The 23683-nt window shown below is 50.0% G+C and overlaps 11 protein-coding genes across 11 annotated transcripts; 7 read left to right on the forward strand and 4 right to left on the reverse strand.

Moving 5' to 3' along the window:
* Positions 1-289: 289 nt before the first annotated feature.
* Positions 290-3530, reverse strand: SLA1 (cytoskeletal protein-binding protein SLA1; the record flags this gene model as incomplete). The annotated part of the gene is made up of 2 exons (XM_076687226.1): positions 290-3265; positions 3327-3530. The coding sequence occupies 2 exons, from the start codon at positions 3528-3530 to the stop codon at positions 290-292; spliced, it is 3180 nt and encodes a 1059-aa protein (XP_076538491.1).
* A 1879-nt stretch (positions 3531-5409) lies between these two features.
* CCL1 (TFIIH complex kinase subunit CCL1) lies at positions 5410-6381 on the forward strand (the record flags this gene model as incomplete). The annotated part of the gene is made up of 1 exon (XM_076687227.1): positions 5410-6381. The coding sequence occupies one exon, from the start codon at positions 5410-5412 to the stop codon at positions 6379-6381; it is 972 nt and encodes a 323-aa protein (XP_076538492.1).
* Positions 6382-7034: 653 nt separating this feature from the next.
* Positions 7035-8216, forward strand: TRVA0_053S00144 (alternative oxidase; the record flags this gene model as incomplete). The annotated part of the gene is made up of 1 exon (XM_076687228.1): positions 7035-8216. One exon carries the CDS (start codon positions 7035-7037, stop codon positions 8214-8216), a length of 1182 nt encoding a protein of 393 aa, XP_076538493.1.
* Positions 8217-8428: 212 nt separating this feature from the next.
* On the reverse strand, positions 8429-9139 carry ELA1 (elongin A; the record flags this gene model as incomplete). Its single annotated transcript, XM_076687229.1, has 1 exon — positions 8429-9139. The coding sequence occupies one exon, from the start codon at positions 9137-9139 to the stop codon at positions 8429-8431; it is 711 nt and encodes a 236-aa protein (XP_076538494.1).
* A 257-nt stretch (positions 9140-9396) lies between these two features.
* BRN1 (condensin subunit BRN1) lies at positions 9397-11655 on the reverse strand (the record flags this gene model as incomplete). The annotated part of the gene is made up of 1 exon (XM_076687230.1): positions 9397-11655. One exon carries the CDS (start codon positions 11653-11655, stop codon positions 9397-9399), a length of 2259 nt encoding a protein of 752 aa, XP_076538495.1.
* Positions 11656-12392: 737 nt separating this feature from the next.
* IME4 (mRNA (N6-adenosine)-methyltransferase) lies at positions 12393-14100 on the forward strand (the record flags this gene model as incomplete). Its single annotated transcript, XM_076687231.1, has 7 exons — positions 12393-13215; positions 13270-13292; positions 13343-13380; positions 13429-13650; positions 13703-13793; positions 13850-13940; positions 14006-14100. 7 exons carry the CDS (start codon positions 12393-12395, stop codon positions 14098-14100), a joined length of 1383 nt encoding a protein of 460 aa, XP_076538496.1.
* A 442-nt stretch (positions 14101-14542) lies between these two features.
* On the forward strand, positions 14543-16405 carry QDR3 (Qdr3p; the record flags this gene model as incomplete). Its single annotated transcript, XM_076687232.1, has 1 exon — positions 14543-16405. One exon carries the CDS (start codon positions 14543-14545, stop codon positions 16403-16405), a length of 1863 nt encoding a protein of 620 aa, XP_076538497.1.
* A 397-nt stretch (positions 16406-16802) lies between these two features.
* FIG1 (Fig1p) lies at positions 16803-17579 on the forward strand (the record flags this gene model as incomplete). Its single annotated transcript, XM_076687233.1, has 1 exon — positions 16803-17579. One exon carries the CDS (start codon positions 16803-16805, stop codon positions 17577-17579), a length of 777 nt encoding a protein of 258 aa, XP_076538498.1.
* Positions 17580-17887: 308 nt separating this feature from the next.
* CST26 (lysophospholipid acyltransferase family protein) lies at positions 17888-19262 on the forward strand (the record flags this gene model as incomplete). Its single annotated transcript, XM_076687234.1, has 4 exons — positions 17888-17968; positions 18016-18137; positions 18182-18197; positions 18255-19262. Exons 2-4 carry the CDS (start codon positions 18022-18024, stop codon positions 19260-19262), a joined length of 1140 nt encoding a protein of 379 aa, XP_076538499.1. The 5' UTR covers positions 17888-17968; positions 18016-18021.
* An 852-nt stretch (positions 19263-20114) lies between these two features.
* TRVA0_053S00298 (dienelactone hydrolase family protein) lies at positions 20115-21359 on the reverse strand (the record flags this gene model as incomplete). The annotated part of the gene is made up of 1 exon (XM_076687235.1): positions 20115-21359. The coding sequence occupies one exon, from the start codon at positions 21357-21359 to the stop codon at positions 20115-20117; it is 1245 nt and encodes a 414-aa protein (XP_076538500.1).
* Positions 21360-22253: 894 nt separating this feature from the next.
* Positions 22254-23339, forward strand: FDH1 (formate dehydrogenase; the record flags this gene model as incomplete). The annotated part of the gene is made up of 1 exon (XM_076687236.1): positions 22254-23339. One exon carries the CDS (start codon positions 22254-22256, stop codon positions 23337-23339), a length of 1086 nt encoding a protein of 361 aa, XP_076538501.1.
* Positions 23340-23683: the final 344 nt, after the last annotated feature.

The following is a 23683-nucleotide window of genomic DNA, read 5'->3' on the forward strand; positions in this document are numbered from 1 at the left end:
TTGATAGGGCCGATTTCCTTTATAATATGAATGAATCGTCTGCATTCATGAATCGTCCGTATTTTTCGAGCCCGTTGCGACTGTGCCATTAAGTTAGGCTTACATAGTACATACATCAACGTATTTGTCCGCTAAGCAGACATTTCAACATATACCGTAATAACAATTAAAAATCAAAAACCTTTGGTTGATGGGTGCTAAATTGACGAGCCGTCCCAATTGAACAGTTAACGGCTGGCGTGAAGAATATATTGCAATGGTAACTATTATAAAACTCTAAGAGGCTATGTTAAAATCCAAACGGGTTGTCTGGGGTAGCGGCAGCAAGATTAGCCCGTCTTCCGGTAGGAGTTTGTTGAAGAGGAGCCTGTCCGAAGCTGACAGGCGGTGGTGGGCCCGTCTTCTGCGGAACTAATACAGGGAACTGACCAGTTTGCTGCATGCCAAGAGTCTGACTAGCAGATATACCAGTGCCCATTGGAGCCTGTGGCTGGTTTCCAAAGCCAAAGCCTGTAGGCTGGCCCTGTAATGGCTGCAATGGTTGTTGCTGCATCCCGAACTGTTGCTGCATTGGCATCTGCGAATTGAACTGGTTGTTCTGCGGCTGTTGCGGCATGAACATGTTCATGCCAGTGTTCATCATACCACTACCCATGGCCCCGTTATTCAGCGACATTTGCTGCATTTGGTTTGAGAGCCCCAAGTTTGGTGAGCTGAAGTTATGCTGCTGAATGAATGGCTGCTGGACTTGTTGAGGCATGAATGGCGTAGCAGGCGAGGAAATGAATCCACTAGGTTGGGTATTACCCGTAGCAAAAGGACCAAGCTGCTGAGCATTACCCGTGGCAAACGGACCCAGTGGCTGGGCATTGCCCGTAGCAAATGGACCCAGTGGCTGAACCATGCTGCCACCAGTACGCTGCTGAATCAAGCCACCAGTTGGCTGCTGCTGCTGCTGCATGAACCCACCAGTAGTCTGCTGTACAAGGCCCAAAGGCTGTTGGACCATTCCGCCCCCGGTGCGCTGTTGCACCAAACCACCAGTCTGCATGAAACCGATTGGCTGCTGTTGCTGTGGTTGGATGCCCATTGGCTGTGCGAATTGCATCGGTTGAGTAACCATTTGCTGCAGTGGTAGGGCTGGCAGGGATCCAGTGGCCTGGACGAGCTGAGGTTGCTGGAATGCTGTATTGTTAATGGCTGGAGTCGATCCTGTTAGGCTCTGAGTCTGTACAGGTGCGGCAGAGGTAGCAGGAGCAACAGCAGGCTTGGAAGGAATCTTCACCGGCTGCAATGGCTGCATCGTCAACAGGTCCTTGAGAGCACCGGTAGGCTCAGGCTGTTGCTGTTGCTGTGATGGTAGTGGTGGCTGTGGCTTAGACAGGTCTTCGGCAGATTGGCTGGTCTGAGGACGAGGAGGCTTCGCCGGCGGAGATTTGATAGTCCATGCATCATCATCAAACCCTTCAGTATCCACCTTACCAGCCGGCTTGCTGGTGTTATTCTTCAAAGTTCCTCCTGGGCCCGAGAACTTGCTCTCGTCAGGCCCTTTGTTTCGTCTATCAAATCGCTCGTCCAGTTTCTTAGTTACTCGCAAGATATCACCTTCCTTAAGGCCGAGGTTTCGCAGCACCTGGGGAGTAATGTCCTCAAGAACCGACTCGTCCATCTGATCACGGCCGAAGTTGACGGCGTATCGCTGGCAGTTGTTAATGTCGACACCGCAATCGAGGAAGAACCCGAACCAGTCATATTCTGGCTTCGATGAAGCTGTTGCCGCGGCGGCGGTGGATTGGTTCGTTGGGGGAGTAGCCTCTCGCGGGACGCTCTGGGCCCCGGAACCCGAAGACCCCCGATCAAGCTTGGGCCTGGTGGCACCGCTAGTACCACCGGTACTGACTCCGCCTGGCACACCCGTGTGCCGCGGCTTCCGCATGCTATTCTTCTTGACGTCTACGAGAGGCTTGTCGTCGTCAAGGACAACCCCAGTAAGATGCTCAATATACTCCAAGTCCTCTACCGACATTTTGCTCGCCGCCACGGCGATCTTGACGCCATTGAGCTTATGCAAGTGGATCTTGCCGTCGGCACAGCCGAGCAGGGCCGCATCGACTTTGAAGGTGCCGGAACGGTCAGTCCATGTCCTGACTTTGGCCATATCTGGCTTAGGTTTCGATGGCGGAGCCGGATTGCGCTCCTTTTCCCGCCGCTTTTCGCTCTTGCTCTTATTTCTTCGTAGCGAGCTTTGTCGCTGAGGCTGACTAGCCTGCTGCCGCAACTTGCTCGTGTCCGTGTTGGACAGTTCAATGTAGGAGCTCGGTATGACGCCCTCCTCTCCTGACGTGTTCTTGACCATCCACCATTCGTCGCTCTTCTTGTCGTCCAAAATGAATACCGTGTCGCCCTCTCGAGCAGACAGCTCGTCGTCGCCCTGTGCTTCAAAGTTGTACAGCACCTTGCCAATCTGCTGGCCAGCCGAGTTGGCCGCCATGTACACCTCCCGCAAACCAGCAGCCCTGGTTGCTCCCGCGACCTCGCCGAGAGCCGACAGGATCTCCTCTGCCGTCTCCTTAGAGCCTGCGTGGAGATCGAGGTTGACCACGGGGTGTCTAAAGTCTAAAAATACATGCTTCTTCTCCGCGCTATAGTTCACCAAGTCAGCAACATCCCACTTCTGCGGAGCCACGTTGGACTTTTCTGGAGAGTACATAATGGACCCGTTGCCAATGGCTAGGGTCGCTCGGTATTTCTTTCTCCCATCGACTTCCTGAATTGCCCAGCTATAAAAAGGCATCTGGCTCGCCCGCGACTCCTCCTCAGGCTCTGAAGGGCGGGAGACCTGCGAGGTTGGTCGCGGTCGAGCGGGCATTGGCGGTGGAGGAGACTCTTCTCGAGGAGGAAGCGCCTCAGCAGTTCGCTGTTGCTGGTAATCATAAGAAGACTCCATCTCCCGCTGCTGCTGTAGCAGTTGCTGCATCTTCATCTGCGGCTCAGAAGGCAGAGGTTTTGCTTCGTAAGAGGACGGTACGGAGCTTGGTGTCATTGAAGGGGTTTCTGGAGCCTGCTGGGTCTGCTGATTTCCATCGACGTAGTCAATGTAGTTCGACGGAATGAAGCCAAACTCGGCGTTATTCAGCCCTACAAGAATCCAATCGGCATCATTCGCATCGTACACGTCAAACATGTCATTCTCCTTAAACGACAGCTCTTCCTCTGTTTGCTTGTCGTATTCGTACAGCGCACGGGCTCGCTTTACTACGGGCGCCTATACAACGGTTGTTAGCCTCCGGAACCACACAGAATCAACAAAACACAGCAAGACTTACCGGCTGGATGTAGTTGTTTGGGACGAGGCCGACTGGCTCCTCGGTCTCCAGGCCGTGGACCCGCTTCTTGACCTTCCACCAATCATCATCGGCTGATTTCTCCAGGACATAGAGCAGGTCGCCCTGGGCGATGGTCAATTCCTGGTCCGACTGCGATGCATATGGGTACAGCGCCTGGTACACGCCAATGAACATGGATGGCATTTTGATTTCGCCTTAAACTCTTTTTTCAAAACGGGGTGACCACCACAAGTCGCATCCAAAAAAAACACAAAACTAAAGCCCAATCGACACAACTGAAATCACGCAGTCTCGCACGCTCGGTATCTCCCTGGTTACCCCTCGTTGCTCGTCGCTTCCCCCAGTTCTAATGGCTCTATGTGTCAACAGCGGGTTCTTGGTCTGATGCGTTGGATGTTGCAGTCGGACAGTTGGGAGCGGCCTCCGCCTTTCAAAACCCCCCCTCGCTCTCCCCTTGCTGCGCAGGCTGACACATTGCACTGAGCCACACGACGCCATTGCGGTAGACGTTTATTTGAGTTGAATATAGACATATTAATTGTTCCAGAATGATCAATTGATTGTATATGTACTACTCGTACAGGGTTTTCCACTTGACCAGGAAGTTGCCCAATCATTTTATGCCTCTGCTATTTGGGTTACCTGTCGTGAAAGTGGACGGTAAAGGCGAAAAATCGTAGTAAACAGTGAACTATGATTCATTATAATTTAACGTTCATTATAACTAAACGTGGGTATGTGTTGGTGTTTGCAGAGCTTTAGCATTGAGATGTAGATCTGGGGACTTGAGTCGGGGTCGCAGTTACAACACTGTCTTGCATATTCAGGAACATCAACCAGTATACCGGTGATAGGAACGGCATGCAAATGCCGGGAACTTCCTGTGATCCAGAACGTATTACTTAATTCCAATAAATACGGTAAATATACAGAGCGGGATAAGACTCGGGTTCTTATGGGGCTTTTAGACTTTCTATCTCAAACAATAGTGCAATAATTAGCCGCAATACCGATATACATGTATCTACCCGTGATATCCTACTGTATGAGCCTCATGCACAGACTTGAACGAATCTATAATTATTACTACTGTTACGAGGTACTGGTACATCGAAGTTATTTAAATATCCAATGTAGTTTGAGAGTTGAACCTCGCTTGATGTTATTTATTTGCTACGCTGTCCCGGTGGTAATACATGGGCATTACTATACCACTGAGCTGGCAATATTTATTGCCATTTGCTTGGCGGTGGTTCATTGTAACCGTTATATGTATACTGTATTGGATTTAATATTGAGCCGCACAAAGCTGCAATAAATCGGCACACACTTCAAAATGTGGGTTACAAACGAATAGTAAGGAATAATCTCAGCTTTGTGGTGAGGTGATTAGCACAGCAAGGACTCAGTTATGGCCGAGAAGCGACCCGCCAAGCAGAGCCACGAGGGGGTGATGGGCACTAGCCTGCAATTGCACGATAATATCTGTTCAACTATGTTCAACAATTAGTGCGAGCGAATAGTACAGAACACCTCAGCCTGAGGTTTATTATATTGATTAACAAAGATTAGGACTCAACTACCGGTACTTGTACCGTACTTTTTGAACGAGAAGAACCTCCGCAAAGCGATGCTACGGGAGTTTGGAGGAGAGGCTAGCGCCAACTGTACCACGACAATATCTATTCAATTATCAACACGAACATATTACAGAGCATCTCAACTTGTGACTTGTAGGGGCGAATTGATGTAAAGGGTAATGGCTCAACCAAGGCCGAGAGGGCACCTCCGCGAAACGGAGCTACGGGAGGGGGGAGGGGAGGGGTTTGGGGGCTGGCTCTCCAATTGTTTTAATGACAATATCTACTCAATTGTTAATATATATATGTATATATATATATATATTGGCTATGTTCAGTTCGCATTTGACTATACCACAGGTATTCGTTGTAAGGTAATCTCTCTATATAAGTTCACCGCGGAGTAGGGTGGTGAGCGCGCAGAATCACATCGTAATATCTTTCAGTTGGCGGGACTCAGTTAGCCGATCCAACGAGTCACCATGACCAAGGCTAAGACGGAGTCGGTGAGTGACGACGATTTGTATCGCCATTCGTCGCAGTTCAGACTATGGTCCTTCACGAAGGACGACCTGCGGAAGAAACAACAGGAGACGCACGACAAGGCTGAAGAACGACTACGAAAGGACCTCGAAGAGCGCGGATTCCCCGAGATAGAGCTACTCTCATTCGACGAGGAGCAGAAACTTATCAGAGTATACGCTAGCAAGATCGACGATATCTCGCGGACGTTCAAAATGCCGTCGCAAGTGCGAGCCACCGCGACCTCGTACTTTCGCAAGTTCTACCTGGTCAACAGCGTGATGGATCACCACCCCAAGAATATCATGTATACATGCGTGTTTCTGGCGTCTAAGTCGGAAAACTTTTTCGTGGGCATCGACGACTTTTGCAAGACGATCCCACGCACTGTACCCAAGGAGATCCTTGGCCTAGAATTCCTCATTCTGCAGTCGCTATCATTCACCCTGAGCGTCCACAGCGGGCTGCGCCCGCTGCACGGGTTCTTCCTGGATATCCAGGGTACCCTAGAGGATGTGAGTACATCAGAGCTGTGCAGGATCTACAATGAAGCCAAGCATACGCTCATGAGCGGGCTTATAACGAATGCAATGTTCTACTATACGCCCCCACAGATGGCGCTAGCCGCAATGGCTGCTGTAAATGAGGATGTGGTGACGCGGTACCTAGAGAAGAAGTACGGTGGGGTCAGTTCGCCTGTGGCCGAGGAGCTTGCAGGCATTATTGACGACTGCAAGACTGAGTTACTCGACTGCACCGTCCCAGGGTCAGAGGAAGGCAAGGGCATTGACAAGAAGCTCTACATGAGCCTATACCCCGAAAAGTACCTCAACAGTGCAAAGCGTAAGCTGGATAAAGAGTCAGAGTCGCGGTCGGCTTCTCCCAGTGACGGCGGAGATAGCAAAAGAGTCAAAGTTGCCGCAGACCCTTAAGGGGCGCTGTCGCATGTTTACCATATTCGGCCCGGAAGTGAGGCACAGGGCCCTTTGCTTGTTGAGTCTTTTATTGCATATTCCTTTTTGTCCTACATACTGGGGTACATTGTACTCATTGTAATTTTCGTGTTGAGATAGAGGTCTGGATGTCGTCGATCCCTCAACATAAACATCGCTCAACCGTGCTACATGGAGACTCACTCAACCGGAATTACTGAGGGGCATTGAGGCCACGAGGATGGGTTTTGCATGCAAATATGTCGCCACTATTTGTCCTCTATAGGCAGCACTGAGTCAGTCTTTTCGACGTGGGTCATCAAATGTTGAGCCGCTCAAGGCTAGCCGGTCGGAAGAGGTCGGGACAAGTCACGACGGCAATACCCGACCGCTTGAACTCAGTGCTCGAGCTTCTCCAAGGGTGTATTACATATCGTTACAGTTTGCAGGATACATACATATTCAACTGCAGGGCTCGGAAAAACTGCTCGCTGCGCTTGGTAATGTGTATTGACTCCTTCACTTATCGGAAGTCACTGAGTAAGCCGCTCGCGGTGTTAACACATGGCACTGAGTATACCGATCCTTGGAAAGACAGTCAATTGCTTTTCCATATTTAGTTCCATCTAGAAAAAATATAAATACAGCTTCAAATGTCCCTTCAATTCTATCATCATCAAATAATATCCTCTACACTCCTATACATTACAAATACATCAACCGCTCCTACACATTGCAAACATCAAACAGCATATCCGATAATGCTTTTGGCCCACTGCCCGCGAGCCGTAACAGGGCAATTAACGCCTGTTGCCAGTCTTCTGGTCAAGAAAAACTATTTCTCGACCTCTTCGCGATTGCGCTCTAGAGTCGCAGAGTATGAGACTGCTACTCAGAATCAAAGTGCGGAACTAAAGCGACCGCCCGTCCCCCACACTCTGGCTTCAGATAACAACGAAGTCGTTGCTCACGACTTACTCAATTCGACGGATAAGCGAATCTATCTTTCCAAGGGCTGGGAGCACCCAGACGTAACCTTGGAGGAACTCAAATCTGTCCACGTCGCCCACTTCGAGCCCCGCAACTGGTCAGACCGCATCGCCAAGAATGTTCTGCGCTTCGTTCGATCCTCTTTTGACATCGTTACCGGGTACAGCCACCCGCCTCAAGGCGAAGAGGGCAATATCAAGTACAGAATGCCCCCGGAAAAATGGCTGCAGAGGTTCATCTTCCTTGAGAGCGTTGCCGGAGTGCCCGGCATGGTCGGCGGCATGGTCCGTCATTTGCATTCGCTCCGGCTCCTGAGACGAGATAAGGCCTGGATCGAGACCCTGCTTGAAGAAGCATACAACGAGCGGATGCATCTCCTTACCTTCATCAAGATGACTAACCCCGGCTGGTTCATGCGGCTCATGATCCTGGGCGCGCAGGGCGTGTTTTTCAACGGCTTCTTCATGGCATACCTCGTAAACCCCAAGATCTGCCACCGGTTCGTCGGCTACCTCGAGGAAGAGGCGGTGGTTACCTACAGCCGGTGCATCGAGGACATTGAGCGTGGTTGGTACCCAGAGTGGGACAATATTGAGCTGCCCGAGGTAGCTCTCCAGTACTGGAAGATGCCTAAGGACTCGAGCTTCAAAGACCTGCTCTATTACATCCGAGCAGACGAGTCCAAGCACCGGGAGGTTAACCACACTTTTGGTAACCTTAATCAGGATATGGACCGAAACCCGTACGCCCTTGAAGTGCCATGCAACCAGCCGCAGCCAACCAAGGACTGGAAGACCCACAACTATAGACCTGTTGGATGGGATCGAGAAGACATTGCCGCATAGCCGGTCGTAAATCGTATAATTCGCAATAAATTCAATGGTTAAAAAACAAGAAGCTTCATCTCGGCATTTCGTCATTATGCATTCGTAACACCCTGACGTTCACATGAACACATCCTCAAATTCAAATAGGTTCTGTTCCCAGAATAGTAGCCTGGCCGGCTAATTTGCGCAATACAGCTCTCGGTTGGTGATGCGGCTCTCCGTTTCGTACGTTATCTCCTTCGAGCCGGCATAAAGATACTGCCGGAAGGCTGATGTTTCACAACCGGTTTCTTGTGCGGCTCCGCTTCAACCTGCTTAGCCACTGAAGAAGGAGTGTTAGAACTCCTGGGCGGATGAACGGCGACTGGCCTTGGCTTGTCACTCGGTGATTTGGACACGCCGCCAAACGTGGGCGCAAACTTGATGTTCTTGGGTGAGAATATGCGATTATTGAGCGCATTGGTACGCGCTCTTTGTATCAATTTCGACCCCGGGTGTGTCTTGGCCTTCTGTTTAGCCCGTGCCCGAGCCGCAAGTGGGTCCGTCTCTAGGGCAATAATAGTGTTGGAGGCCTTCTCTTGATTGAACTTTTGCATGCTAGCCCGCAGTCGCTGGCTGGCATTTTTCAGGTCGACCTCCTTCTCCTTAGCGTACTGGAGATAGGTCTCGCGATAGCCATCTGGGGGTAGTGGCCTGTGTCTAAAGTCTCGCTGGATGAGGTGTTTCCACACGGAATCTGACCGCTGCTCGATCTGGGGACTCTGTTCCTCAATTCTGAGTATCTGCTCGTGGCCCATTTTCTTCAATATGGGCTCCACTAAGTCGTATGGAGCGTCACCAACGTCACTAATAAAACGGTAGCAGCGCAGGCACTGCTGCTTCGCCAACTCGCGCAGGGAAGGCGCTCCAACGACTCCACGCCTACTTCGCTGAAATGCCATAAAGCCAAAAAGGAACACGCGTGTCTCGATAGATCAAATCATATGGTATACCAGAGGGCGAGAGAGCTGTGTTCTCTGGGCCTGCTTTTATACGCAGAGTAGGTTCCGAGATGTACTGTCTTGAAGAGGGCGTGATGTGATCTACGCCACGCCGCGTACCATATACCTGGTATATGGCCGCAATTGGCTATCAGATTGCGATCTCACTGACAGACTTAAAAGTAGAATGCCACTGGTTATATAGTCATTATATCGTGCTACGAAGCATCTTTACTTTCTGAATAGTTTGGGTCTTTGCGGATAGTAAGTTCGTCGTGGGCTTCGTTGTCGTCAATTACGAGGCCTTTCTCGTTTGCGAGATGCAACACGCAGATAAAACAGAAGCTCGTTGAAATTTCAGACAATTGCTGGGGGTTGTAAGACCGCTTGAGCCCACGGACCACTTCGCTAAATGTTTTGGTCTCGGATTTAATCTCAGGAGCCTGGGCTTCTGGGGCTTCAGGAACATTAGCGTCTTCGTTGAGCTCCGGTTTATCCTTAGTATCTTCTTCCAGTTTCATATTATTCCAAATGTTGTCCTTTAACAAACGGACATTAACACGCTTGGCTGTCTTGGCGTAGTTAACATACTCCGGACGAGCTCTCTTTCCAGCCGTGAGAAGCTGGTCTTTGAGAGTACCGGTGTCGTTACCCGCATCGTCAGGCAATGGTGCATCATAATCACCAAACATGCCATCATCATCATCATCATTAGCATCTCCATAGTCGGCACCACCCATATCGTCGGGTATATCAGGACCGTTATTATCGTCATCTTGGAAGAAATTGGCGTCGTAATTGCTCTTGGGCTCTTCTTCCGGCTTCTCATACTGCTTGGCCCAGAAGTGCTCGTCGGGATCTTCATTCTCAGCTTGGGCAGACTCGTCAACCTGCCCGAACAGCTGGATCTTGCCCTTTGGCTTGATGAAAAGCTTAACCAGATTCTTGGAAGAGAAGTGTCTGTCGTCGGGCAGCAGATTACGCGTCTTGGTCTTCCATTGCGACTTTGGAATGTTTATTGAAGCACCCCCCTCGGCAAATAGTACCGACTCGTCGATGTCGCCATCCTCGTCCATAAAGTCTATGTAGAGCGGCTCTTTCTCCTTGGGGGATCGCTTTTTCGGTTGGGTCTCGATCGTGTCAGCCAGCAGCGACGTTGCTTTCAGCTTTTGGATCTTCCAGTGCTCTGGACCTGCCCAATTCTTTCGCAGGGTTTCATCAAAGTATGACATGATATCCTTCTCCTTCCCGACAGTAGTAGTGTGGGCAATGGAGTACGAATTTTGGATGGAATTGGCAACGCCGTCGTGGTTCATAACCGTGTTGGCGTCGCCAAAAGTCAGCCCATCATCTTCCGTCATGCCCTCGAACGCGCCGATGTCACCAATGTCGCCAACGTCATCATTGTCAAACACATCCAAGTCGTTTCCTGTCTCTGGGATAGGCGGACTCTCTTCTTCCTCCACTCCAATCTCCTTCATTATCGATGAGCCACTGAGTAAAGGATCATTAAGAGCATTATGGATACTGGCGATAGAAGGGCACACTTCGAGGGTATCAATGGCCGCCAAATCTGGCAAAAACATCTCTCTCAGCTGGGAAATATCGACATCTAGCTGCTTTTCTTTATCAAGGTCAGTCATCTCCAAATCTTCGTCTTCACTTTCTTTCTCTTTGTTTGCTGCTTCGTCGGCATCTTCGTCGTTTTCTTCATCTTCGTCTTCGCTCTGGGAGTCTGCTTCTCCGTCGAACACTACTCGGCCCGTCTTATCTGTCACCAAACTACTTAGCAGCAGACCTTTGACACCACCTTCATCAAAATCAGCACACATTTTCCTGAATAACGGATCAATCGAAAGCTCAAGGTCCAGCTTCTTCGCTTGCAACTGGTCAAAGTCTTTGGCGAGTGTGCTTTCGGCGTGCTTCCTTCGCTTCTGCTTCTTTTGAGCAGATCTGCCGCCCTCAGAGTCACTCAAGTCGCCATCATCTTCATCTTCGTCGTTTCCGTCGTTCCGCTGACCATTCTTGGCAACACGGTTGTTGGCACTCTCGGCAAGGCCACTTAACAGTTTCCCTGTCTCAGTTGCTACAGAGTCCACACGCGAAGTATAGATCTTCACGCAGCCGTCCAGCGTATATGATGCTCTTTGGAAATTAATGCCGTCGCCTTCTTTAAGCAGGCTCATGTCGTGGAAATAGTCAATCAACGCAAAGTTCCATGAGTTCGTCGCGTTGATCTTGTTGTCCTTGACGAGCTTCATCCACTGTTCAAAGTTCGCCAGGATCGGGGCATTCTGATTCGGGTTCTTGAGCGACTCTTGCGCTACAACCATCAACGAATGGCGCTTCGAGTTGTGGTAGTTCGACTGGCGCCGGGACTCCTTCTCTGCGCTATCATCGTTGAGAGAAATAGCCGGGGTAAGCGACTTTCTCGAGATCTTCTGGCGAGATATTGAGGACTTTCTTCTCGTCACCATGGTATGAGGGGGTATCTGGGGTATATTGACAATTAGGCTTCTGTATCGCGGGGCCTATTCTCAATTTTTTTTATTTGTTGTTGGATGCCAGACATGAAAGTAAACAAATAGCCCAACGGCCTAACGCGCGCGTGTGGACGTGTCAAGTGGGGCACGCGGTTTAAACTACCTGCAGTACTGTACTGGGTTCAGCCGCATCACAGATCTCTGTGATCTTATTGTACCTGCCAGGTAATACGTCATATCGAGATTTTGAATTCCCCTGTTGATGATGCTATCAGTTTACCGAAATTTGATTTATAGGGCCCTACTTGATAATAATAATAATCTTGATTAAAGTCCGTTGCCTAGGGCGAAGGAGGACTAATCGAAGTACATGAGGTTTCTAATATGATATAACAATATCCAGTAAAGGTAGACGGGGTCGATTTCCTCAGCGTAGGGCCTTACTTCGTGGAAAGGGGCTGATTCTGCGATATTGGACCCAAATATATACCAACAGCAGCTCATGAGTTACCGACCAATGGTAGTGATCTAGCGACTAAGAAGTTAAGTAGGTACAACTGTAGTTGTTTTAGTTGTATGGGCCAAATGGCAAACTTTCCATGATTCACACTACAGGTAGAATGTGATAAGTCATTCAGCACAGTCCCTTGTTGCTTCGCTCATCGATCTATATAAGTCAATGATATCTCCTGCTCACTGCCGCTACAAGCCATCCTTTCCCCTTTCCGAAAATGTCAGATAGGAATCTGGAGCAACAGGTGTTTTGCTTTCTCATTGATAACTACGCCACTATAGTCCCGACTCTGCCAGCTAGCTTTTCGTCGCTGTACAGCGAGTTCGTCGCTCAAAAGTACAGCATCTCTTTCCCAGAGTTGAGCAAAGGCTTGTTTAAATTGTCAACTTACTTCCCCAACTCTGTCGTAGTACACCAGTATGGGTGTTCCGAATTTCTCCTGGAGTACTACGATGTGGAGGTACTCAGGCTCTGGATTGGATCTTTCACCTCCACCGGCCAGGAAGACCCCACCGCTGAATCGCCGTCGTATAGCAATCCAGAGGAGGAATTGATGGACTGCATCACCGACAACAGCAGCTTCTTGTCTAATCTATCAGGCGAGATGTTAGACATGATGGACCGGTCCACCGAGTTCCACAAGCTTGCTTTCGAGTGCATCTCGCACTACGCGCCCAAAAAGTTCATTCAGATTTGCGGAAACCCGAGTCGCAACGAGTGCGTGAGGTCTGGGAACCTGGATTGCCTGCGGAAGATTCATTTCGAGCCTATTATTACCAGCACTACCGATAAGTCTCTTGGTGATTGCTCCTATCTCGACACGTGCTACAAGGGAAAAGGGTGCAAATACCTGCACTACAAGATCGTGTACCCCGAGACTCAGGAGTCGAAGAAGTCCACGCCAGTACCGCAGCCGGGGTCGTTCTTCACTATCGAAGGTCGTTCTGACAAGAAGATCGCTCCTGCCCAGTGGATCAATTGCGATATTCGTCAGCTGGACCTCAGTATTCTTGGCCAGTTCTCGGTCATTATCGCCGATCGTGAGTTTCTTCTGGTATCATATCATTTGGTGTCAAACGCTAACTAAAACATAGCCCCATGGGATATCCATATGAATGTATGGTACATCATGTTGGACGTGTATTGGAGACTAATTCGGTATTATAGGGGCATCTTCAGCTACCATACGGCGTGATTACCGACGAGTATGTTTCTCTGTCGTTAGAAAAGTGCACCCGCTAACTGTTCACCAGGGACTTCATGAATTTCAAGATGGAAGTGCTGCAGGAAGAAGGCCTGTTCTTCCTCTGGGTCACTGGGCGAGCGCTAGACGTCGGCCGACAATGCCTGAAGAAATGGGGGTACAACCATATTGAAGAAATCATTTGGTGCAAGATCAACCAGCTTGGCCGCACCATCTGCACCGGAAGAACGGGCCATTGGTTGAACCACTCCAAGGAACACGTCTTAATGGGGCAAGTCATTACTTTTACTTTTACTTTACGGGAATAACTAACTCAATGCTAGCGTCAAAGGAAATCCGAATTGGCTACTGCGCAACTTCGATGTCGATGTCATTGTATCCGCTACAAGAGACAAGAGTCACAAGCCGGATGAGGTAAGAGTTGAACGCAATTCAAGTATTCAATGGTTTACATATGCTAATATTTGCAGCTCTATGACGTTGCAGAGAGGCTAGCCGGCAGGTCATCCCGGAAGCTCGAGCTCTTTGGCCGGGCTCACAACCGGCGGGATGGCTGGCTCAGTGAGTATTTTTTGCCAAAATGCAATTTAGCCGTACTGTACTAACCCTGTTTCTCTTTCTCACAGCCGTGGGGAACCAGCTTGAGACCAACCACCTAGTCGATAAACAGTTGGAAGCCCGATATCTCCAATGGAAGTCGAAGCAGACCCCGAATCGATAACGATATATCGCTAGGGCTTAGTTATTTCATCAGCCAATATATATGTTATATATAAGTGTTATTTTTCAGCGAGCAATGGCCTATTGCTCTCTATCAAGAGTCACTGCGACTCGGGGTATTGTAGCCGAATTCAGTAGAAATATTACAGTTGTTTCTCGAGGGCGTCTATCGGGCTCCGATGGCGACGTACAGTGACCGTTTCGTGGAGAAGTGGAAAGCCGTGCGTGCAGATCAAATAGGTCCCGGGAACAGCGCTAATCAAGTCCCGAGGTTTCAATACTTAAGAGAGACAATTTCTCCCCTTTCTACATGAGCTATTCGCAAGGAGTTTTCATAAGACAAGCCGTTTGAATGAGTAGGACGTCAGAAAGGCCGCCCAGTGACATTCAACGCCCAGTCTCCGTCAGATCACCGCATGCCAAGATAGTTTTCGTTTTGCCTAATGACGGAGCCTAATCATCGGACTTTACAAAGTTCCGATATTCAGACCGACGAGAGCTCATGGTCGACGCCAGGCTCTACTGTCCACCCGAGTTCGCCAGACGAGTCACATACGCCTCTCTCGGATAGCGAGGACCACCATTATGAGCCCAAATTATTAGTGGCCCGAAGCAATGAGGTAGAAGACTCGGACCAAACGCAACATGTGGAGAAGGAGCCGACTGCTGCGGAAAACATTGTCACCGACAGTGGATATGTGCCCAATGCCGAGCGGAGAGGATGGCTGAGTTTCCTATGCCTTGTCAGGGAGCGAAGGGAGCCCCGTGAGTACAGCGGCAAAATGAAGGCATTCATTGTGTTCCTGGTATCGGCCTCCGCTATGATCGCACCGATGGGCGGGTCTGTGTTTCTCCCCGCATTGAACGATGTTGCCGAATCGCTGCATACTACCACAGACATTGTCAATGTGTCGTACGGTATGTATGTTCTAGCCCTGGGTATCTTCCCGCTGTGGTGGTCCTCGATATCCGAGCTCAATGGGCGGCGTACGGTGTACATCAGCTCCTTTGCGCTTTTCACATGCTTCACGATTGGCTGTGCGCTGAGTAAAAGCATTGGTGCCCTCATTGTGTTTCGAGTGCTCTCGGGAGGCGCTGCAGCGTCCGTCCAAGCAGTCGGAGCTGGTACTCTTAGCGATATTTATGTCACCACCGAGCGAGGCAGAGCCATGGGGTACTTTTATCTCGGACCACTCTGTGGACCGCTGCTAGCCCCGATTTTTGGAGGCCTCATCACAGAACGATGGGGATGGCGAGGCACGCAATGGTTCCTAGTTATCATTGGCGCGGTTACCTTCGTACTGGTGACGTTTGCACTTCCGGAGACGCTGCGAGACGAGAGAGCCGAAGTGGCGCAATTAAAGCCCCCATCTGCTCAACAGAGCCAAGCAAATACGGGCACTAATTCTGGACTGAACGAAGAACTGTATGACCATGCAACAGAAGCAGCTGACGCAATGCTTCCTACTCTTTCTCATACTAATTCGCGCCCTCCAGTGTGCGATGTAGAGGACCCAGAGTGCCTCCATCGGCATAGATCTCATGGTCTTGCGGCTGCGCGAAGCGTTGCGTCACATCTTAGTGAAGTTAAGGAGCACATTGGGCCCTTGCGATATAGCGTTAAGATTTTCTTCGCACCGTTCAAGAGTTTCAGGTTCCTCAAGTTCGCGCCTGTACCACTCTCGATTGTCTACAGCGCATATTGCTTCTGCTGCCTGTACTTCTTGAACCTCGGCGTGCAATCGTTGTATTCTGCCTCACCGTACAAGTTCAAGTCGATAATCCTGGGCCTGTTGTATATCCCCAATTCAGTGGGGTATGTCATTGCCAGTGTGTCCAATGGGTACGTGTCCGATCGGATTCTGAAGCGTTTTATTAAGAAGTATGGTTTTGTGGCACCGGAAGCGCGAATAGCGGAGAATGTCTATTTTGCGGCTGCATTGTATCCTGCAGCTCTGCTGATCTTTGGATGGACCGCCAATGCAAAAGTATTCTGGCTGGCGCCGCTAGTCGGCACGTTCCTGTTTGGCATTGCCTCGATGATCGTCTTCGGTACCACTATGACATACCTTGTGGACAGTCTTCCGGGCAGAGGGTCGTCGGCTGTTGCATTGAATAATCTTCTACGAATGGTTCTTGCAGCAATTGCTACATTTGTTGCCGCGCCACTGGAGAGGGCAATGGGTTTTGGCTGGTTGTATACGATGCTGGCCATTGGTTCTGGATTTGCATTTTTGAGCATTCTCGCAATCAAGAAATGGGGCGCCAAGTGGCGAGCCAATTTTGATCTTGCATCTATTTATTAAACTATAGATTAGATGTACATTATAGTAAAACGGCATTGCATTGATTGATCGGCTTGTACGAAACGATTCATTAAACCTGATTTATTTTCTCATTTAATAAATGTCAAACGAATCGCTGTCGATAAAAGTAGAACACCACATGATAACTGCGAAGGATTTATTTATGATTTATCTGTGGAGTTACCATATGGCTGTCGACAAATGCGTGAAGATAATACAGCAGGAACAAAATGAGGATGCAGCAGGTACGGCAGGTACAGGACGAGGATAGAATGCAACGAGGAAACGATAGAGTGTATCACACTGATGCTAGCCTCAAGACCCCATAATTAGACTCGATATTCAATCTATAAAAGAGTGCATGAACGCTCATTCAATTAGCAACTTCACCACGAGAATGAAGTCAAACCCAGTTAAATCCCCAAAATTCCCAGTGTTCGTCATTCTCTTCTCCCTTTTCATAGCAGGGTTCCTACTAGCATTCCTATTTCTCTCCTGCATCAATGAAAGCCCCTCGTTCACCAATGCCAGTCTCATCCAGTACGAGTATAACCAGGGCTCCGAGTTCTACTCCGCCGTAAAATTGTCCTACGACAGCGCCAATATGTCGTCCTATGCCAACATGGTTATCAAGTCAGGCTACCTCAGCATTTGCGGACGTACCGATGGCAGTTTTATGTGCACATCGCGAACGGACCTTCGCCCACTGGCTCAGTTCAAGGCTCTGGAGCTCAGAACCAAGGGCAATTCTTCAATTGCCGCCACAGTGGACCCGCTGAGTATGGCGAAGACCTTCTCCAACAACATTGTCAACCCTTACTTTATCGTTATCGCACTATTCTTTTGCGTCATTGCGTTCCTCTCAACGATGTGGACTTCTTGTCAGTCCATGCCCATGCGGTCCGCTATGCAGAATGCTTCGCTAATCTCAAACATCTTAGCCTGGCTGTTCTGGACCATTGGCGCAATCTGGTTCCAGGTAGCGGGGCAGGCCACTGCCTACCTCGTCAACGACGCCAGCATGACCGTGCTCAAAGCGACCGTGGGTTCCACCGCATCCGGTATGGCCTGGAGTGCGTTTGCGTTTCTCGTCATTTCTACGATTCTTGTCGTCCTCCTTTGGCGCAAGCAAAAGAAGATGGAGGTTGAAATTGCGGCAGAAAACAAGGTCTAGTCTCCACCAATACATCCTCATATGCAAGCTCACTATGGGGCTACGGGGCGCACTACATACGGTACATATATCACGAAGCTATTTAATTTCATTCCCGGTCAATTGAGTATTAGGGCTAATACTATTCAATAATCCACCCTAATCTCCTTCAATATATTTTCTTCTCAAGCTAAAACTAAGCACTTACATATGGTTCTTCTTAGATAGGTTCCAGATTGACGTATGCAGAGTTTGAGATCTCTGAGTCAGTACGGTAGGACGGCGGGCCTCCGACGCACCACATTTAAGTCTTGTGATAGTTGATCTAGGACACCCGTCCTAGCCACTTACGCGACGATTCAGGACAGAAACTCCGTCTGAACGCCACGCGTACCGGGCTAATCGATATTGTATGATGGCGCAGCTTTTAAGATTGAAGATTTGCTAATTCGTACAGTGCGCAATGACCGAGAAGGAATCCGCTCGAGCCGAGGTAGTGGAGCCTCATGCTTACTCCAAGCCCATCCAGGCGTTCCGAGCCGTAACCGTCGTGTTCTTCACCATTGTAGCTTCGCTGTGGTAAGTCTTTTGCCAGTTACTAGGATAGACAGCTAACAAAGCAGTATTTACGGGACCCAAGTACGTACCGGATCAACCACTCCAGGGAAGGAAAGAGAGAGAGCTAACCAGTGTTAGGCTATAGGGTATCCAATCAAGTTCGTCGCTCCAGAAGTCTACCGAGCATGGATTGACATAACCAAGCAGTCGTATGGTATATACCTGACCTCGATGAACCAGCTATGGACGCCGACCGAGGCTGTTATTTCGGGAGACAAGTCCATGGAGGGACTGTTCAGCCTCAACCCTGACGGGACGCTCAAGACCAACTTTGGCGGCCACACAGTCCTCATCTCCAACCATCAGCTCTACTCAGATTGGGCGTATCTGTGGTGGATTGCGTTCACGGCTCGGATGCACGGAGCCGTGTACATCATTCTCAAGGCTTCGCTCAAGTGGATCCCCATCATCGGATGGGGCATGCAGAACTACCGGTTCATTTTCTTGTCGCGCAAGTGGATGAGCGACGAGAAGGTTTTGAAGGAGGGACTGGACGTAGTGGCAGACATGGAGTGGCCGTCTTGGCTCATTCTGTTCCCGGAGGGCACGACCATGAGCTCAGGCGGATTCGCTAAGTCAGAGGCCTACGCTAAGAAGACAGACCTTGAGATGCCGAAGCATCTGCTCCTTCCAAGAGCTACCGGCCTCAGATACTCGCTCCAGCGGCTCGCCGAGACGGTAGAGTATGTCTACGACGCGACTATCTACTACCCAGGGATCAAGGAAGGGTATCACGGCGAGGACTACTACTCGCTCAAGACGATCTATTTTCGGGGGATCTATCCGAAGCAAGTTTACATGTATTGGCGCCGATTTAAGGTGAGTGATATCCCGTACAACGACGCCAAGGAATTTGAGCAGTGGATCCGGAAACGGTGGTATGAGAAGGACGACCTACTGGAGCACTTCAAGGTAACCGGCAAATGGCGCGCGTCAGCAGATGGTGAGATGGAGGAGAAGCGAGTCCCTGTCAGGCTAAATTCCATCATCCAGATGTTCCAGATCTTCGCTGTGCCCCTGAACGTATTGCTAGTAGGCTCGCTGATGTACATCCATTTGCTTCCTGCGCTGGGGCTGAGATCATAGTGTTTTTAGGCCCTGTTTCATTGTGCCCTATCGAGCAGTAGAGGTGGTGTATAAATGTAGATGAAGGTCGCCCCTAATCGGAATCTGTCAAAGAATTGATTTTCACTGTCTCTAATTGTAATGCCAAAAGACCCCACTTCACATTTACATACATAACGTGAGCATATAGCGGATGGCGTACGGGTATTTGTAATCCCGTTTTTTTTTTTTTTTTTTTGCCAATTAAGAGCTACGAGAGTTGGCGAGCCGGGGTTTGCCTTGCTAGCCGTTGCTATCGCCATAGCAGCACCAGCGCTGAAGCCTCCCAGTACATGAATATAATCCCAATTGATAGGGGAAACAAATATACGTCTGCCAAGTTGACAAATTCTCGATGGCGTGTTATTCTTCCATTAGAAATCTTTGTGTCAAGATCCTTGCTTTCAACCGAATCAGATGCCTCAACTCCTCTAAATCCAGTTAATCAGTCGAGTGTACACACTATCCCGGGCGACGACGGTCTTGGCTACTCTTCAAACCCCGTTCGCTTGTTGCTCGTCCAAGATCCTCAGTGCAATGACTAAGATGCAGATATCATCAAGCGAAACTTTGGCATGCCATTGCTAACGGGTTATTTCCCTTCTAGAGTACTTTGTAAGACAGATTGAAGTGATGGTCCAGTTGACCCGTGCATATCGTCATCGGCGTCATTTTTATTATCTTCTCTCCGAGGGCATCTTTTACCGGTAATTCAATTCTCCAATAATACTCCATGGGCTACTCCTTGCTAAATTTCAACCCGCGGACCATAATTTGAAACCTAATGGATTAATTTTCGCAAATTTGATAGTCTAGCCGTCATAAATGTTCTCATTAAAGATGTTCCAAGATCCAATTCGAGACCACATTCATGACCTGCTGCGGCCGGTCGCCCACTTCCTCGTAAGAGTAGTCACCAGGCACAGCAAATCCGTGGGGCAGCTGCGGCTCGTCGTCGCCTCCCTCGCCTCCAAAGAACATCTTTTGGAATTCAATATTTCGGCTTTGAAGGTTGCTGATGCCAGCCTGGACAAGCGAGTCTGGCAACATTTCATCGTTATGCGGGGCGACCAAAAACAGCGGCTTTTTAACGACATTGAAATCGGCCGCTTTGATAAGAGACGGGTGAATTGCTGCGCCTACACAGATGAGGTCCTCGTCGCTCGACCACTCGTCGTTCTCCTGGCCCTCCAGCAATGGCAGCACGTACCGCCCACCAAAGGAGTAGCCGATGACGGCCACCTTCCTGGGTTTGTACACATCTACGATTTCGGCCACAGCAGAGACAAGCAGGGGATACGTCTTTTCAAACGTGTGTCGGGCGAGCCACATCTCCTCCATGAACCCTTTAATGCCGCCCACGAGAGACGCCTTGACTCGGTCAAGCAGGCTCACGTCCGCGTGCCCAATCTCTTCCGGAAGAACTACTCCATGAGTCGGAATTGGGTCCTCGCTGAACATGTCGGGCACAATTACCGGGCAATTGAGAGAATTAGAGTACATGTCAGCCAGGCGCAGATTGTTCTCGCTTGACAAGCCCAGCGAATTGGTGAGGAGAATGACAAGGGTAGACGACTGGCTAGACGGAGATTGCGTAACGTATGCCTGCGTTTGTGTCTGGGAAAGCACGAACTTCTGGCCCAGCAGTGTTGATCCGCTATATGGCTCTGGGCGGCTTTCGGCCCCATACGGATTCTCTGCGTAGTCCTTAGCAGGCACTGGTGGGCCATCCTTCTCAGGTACAGGTGGCGGAAAATCTGAATGGCTTGAGTGCACGCTCATCGCGTCAATGGAGTCCTTCTTTGAGCTGTTATCGCTCTTATCACCTTCAGCGGGTCCCTCCGGATTGGCGCCTTCGAGCGACTTCTTCGGGCTCCCAGCCCCCACCTCATCAATCGACTCGACATTAGTCGGCTGCTCCATCTCCGTAGGAGTCTCCGCGGTGAGCGGATCCGTGTCCTTGCTGTCAGCCATTCTTGAATACTGGAGGATTCCAATTAATAGTGGGGTTGTTTCACGATGAAAGGAGGGACTAAGTCCCGTACCACGATTTACACACCGTTTTTCAGCGGGCGCCATGAATAGCACCAAATTGCTTATTTCGATAGACTAAATAAGATATGAACCCCATAGCTGTAATGCTGGCCTTTAAAATGTCTGTAGGTAATTGAACCACCGCGTGGAAGTGCACCAAGTGAGAGGTTTGGGGGGCCTAATGCCCCAATTTGTACTAATAATGAGAGTATTCGACACCAACCCTCTCTAGTTCCCAGTTCGTCTTAGCGGAAAACTAACTATCCGTAGACTCAATTGGTCTGGGTTATATCCGAGGGCCAGCCCTCGATCTCCCGCAGTTGGGGACCAGCGCCAGTCCCCATATCTTGGGTGATGATGCGTTGGTTACAACGGAACAATGCTTTCGTTGCACTGTTGCAAACTCCCAATTTGTTACAACACTGCCGTGACAATGCGTAACAAGTACCCCGTTACAGTTTAAATTTCCGCGAAGCGGGGCCTCAGGGGTTTGGAGGAGTCCCCCAATTGCACTAGGGAAGAGGGTCCAATGTAGTAACCACAGCCAACCATGAGCTCCGGAGTGTTGCGCGGCTTTTGCTTACCCCACACTATCCCGCGGAACGCCATGTGCGGCGCGGTGATTAGAGATCCCGAGACCGGACTCGGAATGGTGCTGTGCGGCTCAATTCCTCCGCGGTGACCGGAAGGATCCCGTGCGGCTCAACGCTCCGCGGGGATCGGAAGGGACCCTGTGCGGCGCAACGCTCCATGTTCAATCGGAAGGGATCCTGTGCGGCTCACCGTTATAGCCAGCGGCTTCCCCTGGTCTCCAAATAGTGAATGAAAGACTATTTAAACAAGTAGAATTTCCTCGTTAATCGAACTCTTTTCATATCATCAGTCTGCTTCTTCAGATAACACAACCAATACTAACCAGCAATCAACTAATCTATTACAATGGGAAAGGTCTTACTTGTTTTGTACTCCGCCGGCCAGCACGCCAAGGATGAGGAGAAGCTCCTCGGATGCATTGAGAACGAGCTCGGAATTCGACAGTGGATCGAGTCCCAGGGCCACGAGCTTGTCACCACTTCCGACAAGGATGGTGAAAACTCTGACCTTGACAAGCACATTGTCGACGCCGAAGTCGTCATCACCACTCCATTCCACCCAGGTTACATCACCCGAGAGCGAATCGCTAAGGCCAAGAAGCTCAAGATCTGCGTGACCGCCGGTGTTGGTTCCGACCACGTCGACCTCAATGCCGCCAACGAGCGAGGCATTGCCGTCCTGGAGGTCACTGGCTCCAACGTCCAGTCTGTTGCTGAGCACGTTGTCATGACCATCCTTGTCCTGGTCCGAAACTTCGTCCCAGCCCACGAGCAGGTCATGGCTGGTGGCTGGGATGTTGCCGCTGTTGCCAAGGACTCCTACGACGTTGAGGGCAAGGTCGTTGGTACCGTTGGTATTGGCCGAATTGGCCAGCGAGTGCTCCAGCGACTCAAGCCATTCGGTGTCAAGGAGATGCTCTACTTCGACTACCAGGGTCTGCCAAAGGACGTTGAGCAGGAGCTTGGTGCTCGACGAGTCGACACTCTTGAGGAGATGCTCGGCCAGTGTGACATTGTCACCATCAACTGCCCACTGCACGAGTCCACCAAGGGTCTCTTCAACAAGGAGCTCATTTCCAAGATGAAGAAGGGTGCCTGGTTGGTTAACACTGCCCGAGGTGCTATCTGCGTTGAGGAGGACGTTGCTGAGGCACTCAAGTCTGGTCAGCTCCGAGGCTACGGTGGTGATGTGTGGAACCCACAGCCAGCTCCAAAGAGCCACCCATGGCGATCTATGCGAAACAAGTACGGTGCCGGTAACGCTATGACCCCACACATCAGTGGTACTTGTCTGGACGCCCAGATCCGATACGCTGAGGGCACCAAGAACATCTTGGACGAGTACTTCTCGGGCCGAAACAACTACCGACCACAGGATGTCATTGTCATCAACGGCGACTATGCTACTAAGGCCTATGGTCAGCGAAAGTAAGCTGCCCATGTTGTATATATTAACTTAACCATACTTTCCTATATATCTTTCTAATGGAATATCTTAGACTGCAACCTATCCAATCCACCAATCGACCCATATCTACCAAGAAATTGAGTGCCCCGCCTAAATCTAATACCGACAATGAATATGTGGCTAGCGAAAGGGCCGATGCAACAACTCTACCAGACAAGCTTTCATGCAACCAGCTACTCGTTGGAGGACGATGCCTTCGTAAAACTGTCAGATTCCGACATCGGTTAAAACGCAAGTATCCTGCGATGAAGTGTACGCTACTCTTGGATTTTCTGGTTAATCAAGCGCTACTACCCGAGGAGCATAGC

This window comes from Trichomonascus vanleenenianus (assembly GCF_965637985.1).
Source record: "Trichomonascus vanleenenianus strain CLIB 3782 genome assembly, contig: TRVA0_053S, whole genome shotgun sequence".
In the NCBI taxonomy this organism is placed as follows: Eukaryota; Fungi; Ascomycota; class Dipodascomycetes; order Dipodascales; family Trichomonascaceae; genus Blastobotrys; species Blastobotrys vanleenenianus.